The 10,729-nt window shown below is 41.3% G+C and overlaps 1 protein-coding gene across 1 annotated transcript in view; it reads left to right on the top strand.

Moving 5' to 3' along the window:
• Positions 1-10,729, top strand: part of NCOR1 (nuclear receptor corepressor 1) — a 163,875-nt gene that overhangs the window by 99,708 nt on the left and 53,438 nt on the right. Inside the window, exons 20-22 of the mRNA XM_024127921.3 lie at positions 1,924-2,470; positions 5,189-5,318; positions 7,883-8,078. Coding sequence (XP_023983689.1) covers positions 1,924-2,470; positions 5,189-5,318; positions 7,883-8,078 — 873 coding nt within the window. The remainder of the gene's footprint in view (positions 1-1,923; positions 2,471-5,188; positions 5,319-7,882; positions 8,079-10,729) is intronic.

Below are 10,729 nucleotides of genomic sequence, written 5' to 3'. Positions count from 1 at the left end.
GCGCAGGCTCAGCGGCCATGGCCCACGGGCCCAGCTGCTTCGCAGCACGTGGGATCCTCCTGGACCGGGGCACGAACCCATATCCCCTGCATCGGCAGGCGGACTCCCAACTACTGCACCACCAGGGAAGCCCCTGGAAGGCTTTTTTTTAAGCATGTGGTATTTGATCTAATATCCAAAGGGGGAAAAGTAGGTGAAAGCCGTTCAGAATGTATGAAGTATATGGTAGGGGACGCATGGGGCATTCACAGAACTGAAAGAAGTCCAGTGATGTGGGACACAGAGAATGCAGGGCTCGAGATGAGGCTGGACGCTTGCAGCAAGGCCACGCTCAGGAGTTTGGAACTTGATCCTGGGAGCAGTGAGGTTCCATGAGGTGTTCTAAGAGGGAGGGAGGGGGAGAGAGTGTGAGTGAGTTTTGGTAAAATTTGGCTTTTAAACTCACTCTGGCCTTGTTGTAGAGAGTAGTCTGGGGTGGTGGTCGGAAGAGTCGGTTTTGGAGTCAAGTGGCAGTTGTGAAGTTGAACAGAAATGGCTGGATTTGAGGGATATTTTTAGAGAGAAGGTCTATGAGACTCATTGAGGCAGGATATGGGGACAAATGAGAGGAGTGTTTAAAAGGTGACTCCTAGGTTCCTCGTTTGTTTGTTGGATACTAAACACTAAAAAAGAACTTGAGTTGGGACTTGGGAGAGTTGAATAACTGTCCAGAGTAGGACATAGTGAATCTGTGATTCCTTTGAGATAATCTGGGTAAAGATGTCAAAAAGCATTAAAAGTATATTTATGAAATGGTACAAACGATGGGAAAGACCATCGTGTTACAATGTTAAATTTAAAAATCTGTGTGATACTGTTCTAGAGCTTTGTTGTCTAATGTGGTAGCCACTAGACACACATGCGGCTATTGAGTTCTTGAAATGTGATTACAGTCTTCCCTCTATCTGAGGAGGACGTCCTGCAGTTCAACCAACTGTGGGTCGAAAATATTCACAAAAAAATTCCAGAAAGTTCCCCAAAGCAAAATTCCACAGAGTGGCAACTATTTACATAGCATTTACATTGTATTTACAGCTATTTACACAGCATTTGTATTGTATTACGTATTGCAAGTAATTGTAAGTAACCTATAGATGATTTAAAGGATACGGGTGGATACTTTTGCGTAGGTTATACGCACATGCTGCCGTTTTACATCAGGTACCTGAGCATCCGTGGATTTTGGTGTCCGTGGTGGGGACGTGGGGGTTGGTCTGGAGTTAGTCCCCTGTAGACACCAGGGGACAACTGTAGTCCAAATTGAGATGTGCTGAAAATGTGAAATACAATCAGATTTTGAAGACTTAGTACCAAAAAAGGTAAAACATCTTATTACTAGGTTTCTATATTGGTTACATTTAAAATGATAATATTTTGCAAATATTGGGTTAAATAAGATATATTGTTGAAGTTAATTTTATCTGTCTTTTTACTTTTTTAACATGGCCACCAGAAAAATTAAAATTACAGATGTAAGGTGCATTATGTTACTGTTGGATGGTGCTATTCTAGTGTTAGCTCTCCTGGGTAAAAAGAAAAGCACAGAAACAGGCTGGTAGAAATAAACCAGAACGTTATCATTTATGGGAATGTTTTTTGTTTAGTTTTGTTTTTCTATCTTTCTTTGTTTTTCAAATTTCATATGGATTATTTTTAGACATTAAAAGCTTTTATGCTTTCAATTTCTGAAGGCCAAGACAATTTGATGTTTCCCTTTTATACTCTACTTATGAAAAAACTTTAGTTTTCCCAATGGCTGTAATACTTCAGTGAGGTCATCAAAGGAGGATAATTCATCCTAAACAAGTGCTTTCAGGCATGGCTTCTGTCACCACCTGACGCGTGTTCATTATCAGATTTTTATGCTGTGTCATTATCTTTAAGGTGCTGAAAATAGTTCTGATACAGAAAGTGCTCCTTCTCCTTCACCAGTTGAAGCTGTCAAGCCCGGCGAAGACAGCACTGAAAACGCGCCTCCTCGAGGGACCACGGAGCCTGCGGCCGAGCTGGAGGCCACACCCGACACCGTGCCCAGGCCCTCTCCCTCGCCGGCAGTTCCGAGCACAAAAGCAGCCGAGGATGACAGTGTGGAGACCCAGGCGAACGACAGCATGGCAGTGGACACGGCAGAGCCGATGGATGTGGAGCACGAGGAATGCGGGGCTGAAGGCATTTCTGCTCTGGGCCTCCCCTCGGCCGCCAAGCCTGATGCTGTGGATGTTGAAATGGCAGAAAGCAGTCCATCCAGAGTCGAAGGGGACCCCGAAGACAGAGACCTGGAGAGAAGCAGTGAGAAGCCGGAGCCTGGAGACGACGACCTAGGGGTGGCCCAGCAGATGAGCGCCCCGAGGCCCGAGCTCCCCTCTGACCACGACTCCAGTGCCACATGCAGTGCTGATGAGGATGTGGACGGGGAACCCGAGAGACAGCGGTGAGGCTCCCTCCTTGACTTCCTCCTGCTCTTTACTCTGTTGGTTGCAGACTGAACCCCAGGGTGGTGCTGGCTGCTGAGGTTACACCTGTAGAAATACTGGCAAGTGAGAGAGTCTGTCTGCTTTTATTTATTTTTTTAAAAAATTATTTATTTATTTATTTATTTATTTATTTATGGCTGCGTTGGGTCTTCGTTGCTGCGCGCGGGCTTTCTCTAGTTGTGGCGAGCAGGGGCTACTCTTGGTCGTGGTGCGCGGGCTTCTCATGGCGGTGGCTTCTCTTGATGCAGAGCATGGGCTCTAGTTGCACGGGCTTCAGTCGTTGTGGCTCACAGGCTCAGTAATTGTGGCTCGCGGGTTCTAGAGCGCAGGCTCAGTAGTTGTGGCGCACGGGCTTAGTTGCTCCGCGGCATGTGGGGTCTTCCTGGGCCAAGGCTCGAACTCGTGTCCCCTGCATTGGCAGGCGGATTCTTAACCACTGCGCCACCAGGGAAGTCCCTCTGTCTGCTTTTAGTGTTGGTTTCTGATGCTGTTCACCTGATTAAGTAACCAAAAAGAATTGTGTGATCATTATTCTTTAATGAGAAAGATTTTAATTTCTTTCTACATCACTTGTTACGTGCGTGCCATATGATAGCAGAGAAGGGGCTGTCAGCTCACAGAGCTGTGGCCTGAGCCGCTTCTGTGGCAGAGCCGTGTGATGTGGTGGTGAAAATGGAGGTGGGGGGCGCCGGCTCCAGCTTTGCCCCCAAGTCCGAGCAGCCTCATGCCGGGCCTGCGGGGGCCTGCACATGACATGTGAGAGATGCTGAGGGCGAAGATGGGAACTGGAGTGAAAGTGTGTTAGAAAGCGTAATCAAGATTCGACTTAGTGGTCATTATATAACGATCACTTTTTTGTATCAGTTAAAACTGTAGGTTTTCATATTTGTAATTCAAAATACCAGGTACAATACAAATTACCTTATAAGTACTTTTAGTCAAATTAATAATATGCAAATATAATCTTAATGGTTTTTATAAAAATTACTGTAAAAAATACATATTTTGCAGGAGTAGATGCCAAGTTCTTTAATATATTTAATTTCCTGGGTGTTTCCTTTTCCTTGAAAGCAATGGAATCACCTAGAATCACAGTAGAATGTTGGATTGGTGCAAATTCTAGAAATGAATTAGACTAAAATGTCATTTAACCAGAAACCCAATTCAGCTCTGGTTTTTGTTTTTGTTTTTCTTTTTTTCCCCTTTTTAATAAGAAAGAGGCTCTCAGGAGACAGCCAGATTCTGCTCAGAGCTCAGCTTCCATAGTGTGTCCTGGTGTCACTGTGCTTTCAGTCCATATCCAGTATATTGTGCATCTTACATATTCTGGAATGAGGCTTGGTACTAGAATAATATTGAACATAACTGTGATGGCTTCTCCAAAAAGATTTTTACATGGTAGATACTAGAATTTTAATCAACAAGAATTGAAATAATATAGGGCTCCTACTTAACGGTTGGTTTTTCAGAAAATTGAAGATTCTAGCCCTCTTTTCTTCTCATGTCACAGTAATCTAGATTTTAATTGTCCCAGGCTTTAGAGTAAACATCAATGGATTCAAGCTGTGTGGTCCCTTTTTAAACATGCTTTATTGAAATATCTCAACTAAAATAAGAGTTACCTGTGTTTTGCACTGCTGATTTCAGTAACTTTTTTTTTTAATAATCAGTAACTTATTTATAAATTTATAAATGAAAGAAAAATTAGGATGGCAGTAATCTTACAGGAGAGGAGCATCCTAAGAGATGACCGTGACAGTAGTCGTGAAATTCTGAAATTCCTTATAAATATATAGTGGTCTCTGGATGATACTCTAAAGTTTCCTTCACTTCCAAACTATCAAAATAACACTTTCAGTTGTTCTATCTTCTATATCTTTAATATTATCTTTATTCTTTGTGTAATATGTAAATTGTTTTCTTTTACACATTCTAATTTTCTTACCAATTTATACCTTTTAAAATGTTCATCTTTCCCCAGTAACTGACAACACTGGGAAATATGATGGAGCCTGTAAGGTATTGATATAATTTCCCCAGTTCATACGTTGGGTGTCCTAAACTCAAGTGTATGTCCTGAAAATGAGTGAAGCTGGTGGAGTGTGAGATGGCAGAGCTGTGACTGGGGAGCACGGGCTGGGTGGGGAAGGCAGCCCTGCAAGTTCAGCCCGCTGTTGCATGGGAGTGCTGCCTCTGCGGCGCCATTTCTTCCCATTTTTCATGAGAAACCAGAAGTCTGGGATTTTGGGTGAGATTCTTGGTTTTAAAATGATGGTGGTTTATTCAAATGTTTTAAAAAAAATACTCTGATCCTAGAGAAACATTCTGTTACAGGTAACATAGTTTGTAACCTATATTAATGATAAATTAGGACCTAGCTTTTTATAATGGCCCTTGTTCAGACTGTTCTGTTGGTTAGATGCAGATGATTAAATTCAGATAAATTTCAACCTATACAGCAACGTTAGGCTTCTTTACCTAGAAAATTAGCACTGTAGATTTTTTTCCTGACTGTTCAAAAATATGCAAGGTTAATGTGATGTGTGTGCGTGCGTGAGTGTGTGTGTGTGTGTGTGTGTGTGTGTACATGTTAACTTAAAAGGAATTATGGTGATTGTATGTTTAAAGTTTTAAATAAGAATATATTAATTTATCTTTTAAAATTGCATTTGCAGAATGTTTCCTATGGATTCAAAACCTTCATTGTTAAACCCCACTGGATCTATACTGGTCTCGTCCCCAATAAAACCAAATCCACTGGACCTGCCACAGCTTCAGCATCGAGCTGCCGTCATCCCGCCAATGGTAAGTTTTCAGTGTGAGTAAGAGGTGTTGAAAACAAAAACCTTTAGAGACATTTCTTCTCTTCTTTAATCAGTGCTTGTTTTTTTTTAAAAAATTGTGGTAAAAAATCACATAACATAAAATTTACCATCTTAACTCTTTTTAAGTGTTCAGTAGGGTTAAGTATATCCATTTAACCATCACTCTCCTTCCCCCCCTTCCCCCAGCCCCTGGTAACCACCTTTCTACTTTCCGTTTTATGAATTTGGCTACTTACATAAGTGGACTCATACAGTAAATATTTGGTTTTTTGTGGCTGGTTTATTTCACTCAGCATAATGTCCTCAAGATTAATCCATGTTGTAGCACATATCCGATTCTTCTTCCATTTTAAGACTGTTGTATAGACCACGTTTTATTGATCCATTCATCTGTTGGATACATTGCTTTTTCAAATGGATTCATCGTGATAATTGATTGAAATGGTCATTTCCAATTAAGGAAAAAAGAGAAATATAGTGCTCTAGCCATAAATGTTAGTAAGTTCTGTGTTTGTTTTGTTTTGCTCTAAGACAATAGTAGAATAAATATATAACTGGGTTTTGAATATTTAGAATAAATTATAGAGGTTATGGTTAACTTTAGTATACAGTTCCAAATCTAGTTTTATTTACATTTTACCTTATTAATCTCTATGAGTTTGACTCCCTTTTGATCCTGAATTCCAGTCTTGGGTATTGATCTTTTACTTAGTAATGTTCTAGCTCTTGCTTTATTTCAGAGGATAAAAATTTATTTCATCTCACATGACAATAAGTAAAAGTTAAGTGTGTGCTTTTTAAAAAATAAATTTATTTATTCATTTATTTAATTTTTGGCTGCATTGGGTCTTCACTGCTGCACGGCTCTGCGCGGGCTTTTCTCTAGTTGCAGTGAGCGGGGGCTACTCTCCGTTGCGGCGCGCGGGCTTCTCATTGCCGTAGCGTCTGTTGTCGAGGAGCACGGGCTCTAGGCACGCAGGCTTCAGTAGTTGTGACACGAGGGCTCAGTAGTTGTGGCTCTCAGGCTCTAGAGCGCAGGCTCAGTAGTTGTGGCGCACGGGCTTAGTTGCTCCGCAGCATGTGGGATCTTCCCGGACCAGGGCTCGAACCCGTGTCCCCTGCATTGGCAGGCAGATTCTTAACCACTGCACTACCAGGGAAGCCCTAAGTGTGTGCTTATGATAAATAGGCTCACCAAAAAAATCATTAAGCATTTGCTCATTCATTGATTTACCCAAATGGAGATTTATTGATTGTCTGCCTAGTTCAAGGTAACATTTTTAATGCTGTGTGTAATATCATGATCTCTGACTTCAGAAAATTTAGAAATTGGTCTTGATAATAAGACATAGAAAAAAATCATAATAAAAATTTAAAAGAATTAAAATGCGATGCTCTCTTAGGCTGAAAAATATACTGTTTTTCAGAGGAAGGAGAGCTTCCTTCTTAAGGAGACACTTAAAGAAGACTCCATGTAGGAAATAATGTTTTGGTTGGACCAGAACAGTTCATTTCGCTTTATAGCAAAAGGAGGAAAGCCATGCTTACATATAAGCCAAAGCACAAAGGCAAGAAAATGATGTGTGTGTTACGGGTGCAGTGAAAAATCCTACGTATGGCAGCAGAGAAAACTCTGGAAGTCTGTAGCTAACAGGTTCTAAAAGAGTCAGATCTCTGCTATTCCCAGGACTCGTATGTGTTCATGAAGTGATGGACTGAGTTAGGGGCTGTTTATTTTGTGTTGGACAAAGCAGCTTGGGTTCCTTCATGAAGTGGGAGAGACAGAAAAACAGAGAAAACAAGCATCTAATTGCAAATTGTGGCGAGTGCTGTGTCCTGTGAAAGAGAGGGAGGGGGTTTGCAGTATGTTTTGGATGGTTAGGGCCGGCCTGTCTGAAGAGGTGACTTTTCATTTCCGTCCTGAAGAGAATTGATATGTTAATGAATTGGTTGTGGGAAGAGAGGAGATGCAGTCCAGTGTGGCTGCCAGGTTTCTGGCTTAAGCTGCTGTGGTTCTGTTTCGTATGATGGAGATCACTGTAGAAGAAGCATTGAGTTTAGCAAATGAAAAGTTCCATTTTGAATATAAGTTTTGAGGTGCTTTGAGATATCCAAGTGGAGTTGTTAGGTAGGCAGTCTGTGAGTGTGTAACTTGCAGGAAAATGCATTAGAAATAGAAGTTTATGAGCCATTAACATACAGGTGACATTTAAATCCATAGAAGTGGGTGTGAGCACCTGTGAGAGGGCAGAGAGGAGGGTGGGACCCAAGCCTGAGGCACTAGGGACTCAACATCGTGGGTTAAAAGCAAATGGAAATATTGTGATTTCTGTTTTGATTTCTCTTACCACAACTTTGGGATTTATTTTGTGTTCAGATCTGAAAGTAATTGTTTAGCATTTTAAGCATTATGCTTGAAGATTTGATTAAAAAATGGTAAAATCACTTCAAGCAGTCCTATTACAGAAAGAAGCATTACTTGCCACAGATGGTAATGACTATTTTGTTGGTCATTGGCATATCTAGATTTTCTTCTTCCTGTAGGTTTCCTGCACCCCATGTAACATACCGATTGGCACTCCGGTGAGCGGCTTCGCCCTCTACCAGCGACACATCAAAGCCATGCATGAGTCAGCGCTTCTGGAGGAGCAGCGGCAGAGGCAGGAGCAGACGGACCTGGAGCGCAGGGGCGCGGTGAGCCCGCGTGGCGCCCCCAAGAGCCCGAACAGAGAGCGGGAAGGTGGGTAGCACTAGCGCCGCAGAGGACGTTTTTGGTGGGAAACAAAGCTATATTTGAAAGCGGTGTCCTTAGCGCTTAGGAACTTGATTTATGGCGCTTGTCCCTCAAGATAAAATGCCTTTACACTGACCTCAGTTAAACTAAAGAATGCCAGCATTACTGACCACGGAGGGATGGCAGTAACATTTTCAGTAGTCTTGTTGTTAATGTGAATTTTCTGATACTCACCTTAATGCCAGATGACTGCATAAAAGCCATGCTTTACGCTGCGTTCATCTGAGTTTTCAGAGTGAGGATTGTCCTGTCCTCCAAGCAAATTGGAGTCACATTCTAAATCTCTGATATGACAGGGGACAGCTTTGTGTAGCATATAGCCAGTCAGACCTTGACTAACCCCTCGCTCTGGCCATGGGCAAGCCACTTGACCTTCTCAGCTTTAGTTTTCTCATCTGTAAAGGGCAAATAATATATCTGTCTGTCTGTCTGTCTGTCTCATCTAGCTATATCTCTGCCTTGGCAGGATTACAACCTGTAAGAAGGAATGAGCATTCAGTATTGTTTTATAAGACATGGCTCAGCGTCATTTTATGTACAGTATAATAAGTGATAGAAGTATATTCGTATATGCATAGTGTAACAGATACCACGAAGGTACTGTTCTTGTTGTACGTCACTGTTACTTCAAGCGACAGATTTGAGTTGTGCATGCTCTTTTTTAGTTGGTGCATGATACACTTAGTTTCTTTTAAAAAAAAAAAGAAAAAAAGGGAGCGATTTCTAAATTTTAATAACTTCTGGCATGGTAAGAAAATGGCACATGTATTCTGGTTGATAATGACTTATGGACTATCCAGTATGATATGCGTAGCGTATGAGACTATTAAAGTCTTCTCTGATTATGGTTTCATTTTTTGTAATGATTCAGAAGACTGTAGTACCTGACATAGATAAGAGCTATTAGCTGTAGAACACCATGCATTTCAAGGGCTATTTAATATAAAAGAGGAACTGTGCTGCTTAGCTGATCCTGCTGACTCCCCACCCCATCACACCAGTAATGACTTACTGGTTACCTGACACACTGAACCTCTTACGTTAGAGTTTTACATGTCAGATTGTTAGTGTTTTAAATATAAATCTTATGCTATTAAAAATGTGAGCCAGAGTGATTAATACCCACCAGGGCTGTGTGCTAAATGAATATTTCTTGAATGAAGGTAAAAAGAACATTGGTAACCTTTGGGCTTTTAGTATATTGCCGCTAGGGAATCCTTAATTCCTAACTCAGTAATTGACATAACGTATACTCAGTAATTACATGTTAAAGGAATGATTAAGTGAAGTAGGATAAAAATGGATTTAGAAGAAGTGCTTGTCTTCAATTATGAGAAAATCTGTCATTATGAGAATAATAAATTATAGAATAATTCAAAAGTCTTTTGATCTATTCCTTACATAAATGATTTAGAATACATTTTTTAAGGCAGAATTAAAATGTAGAATAAATGACATTCAAAGGTATTTGCTGAACCCATGCTAAAGCTTAACATGATTCAGGTGACAATATCTGGGTCATTCTAATGTGTCTATATTGTATAGTTATTTTAGGACCTCAGTTTCCTTTTGGTAGCTGGAGAGACTGAACTAGACTAGAGCCGTAAATTCTGCGACTCCAAACCGTGACTTGCATTTCTCCGTGATCAGTCACATTAATTCATGTGGTTTAGATCTGAATGGTACCCTTACTTTTAATAGTGATGCAGTGGTCTTAAAACCAAACTGTCATTATATATTTGATCAATATGACACCAAGGTGTTTGTCAATAAGACACCAATTTGGTTCAGGGTGACTCTCTACAAACTGGGATGGTTGATGACATTTTATCCCAAGGTTAACTTTTGTTTTAGCTAATCTAGCAAGTATGTTCATCCATTAATTTATTTAACAAGTGCCTGAAGGCTCTCCTGAATTTATAGCTATCCTATATTTTGCTTAAAGGATAATCTCCCAAATAACATTTCTATATTTGCAGTTAACTTGCTTGTACGTAGACTGTTTGATATAAATGTTTTCAGTGCAGCATCATAGAACAGTTTATAGGATGGTAAGTATAGTGAGAAGAGGATTTACGTATAAACCATCACCAAACTGGTATTGTCCACCTGAGGAAGGACCACAGTTTTGCCTTTTCCCTTCATGGGCTCATTTAGAAGGCAACAGGCAGCACCTGTTGTCCACCTGTTTGATTGTGTTCACCTTCTCTTAATATCAATGAGACAGGAGGCTTAAGCCTTTCCTCTTGCAGAAAAGCTTGAAAAAACCTCAGAGAAAGATTGTTTGCATTTTCCAGTGCCGTTTACACAAGTTGACTCCTGCTTTAGTTGGAAACCTTTTTTCTACGGTGAAAGAACTCAGACTTTACACGTATAGAGAGAGAGTTAGAAGTGAAATTCTAATGCAGGTTTTAAAATCTATCCAGTCGGGCTTCCCCGGTGGCGCAGCAGTTGAGAGTCCGCCTGCCGATGCAGGGGACGCAGGTTCGTGCCCCGGTCCGGGAGGATCCCGCGTGCCGCGCAGCGGCTGGGCCCGTGGGCCATGGCCGCTGAGCCTGCGCGTCCGGAGCCTGTGCTCCGCAATGGGAGAGGCCGCA

The sequence above is a fragment of the Physeter macrocephalus genome, chromosome 14 (assembly GCF_002837175.3).
Source record: "Physeter macrocephalus isolate SW-GA chromosome 14, ASM283717v5, whole genome shotgun sequence".
NCBI classification, from domain to species: domain Eukaryota; kingdom Metazoa; phylum Chordata; class Mammalia; order Artiodactyla; family Physeteridae; genus Physeter; species Physeter macrocephalus.
This window is presented reverse-complemented; position numbering and strand designations above follow the sequence as displayed.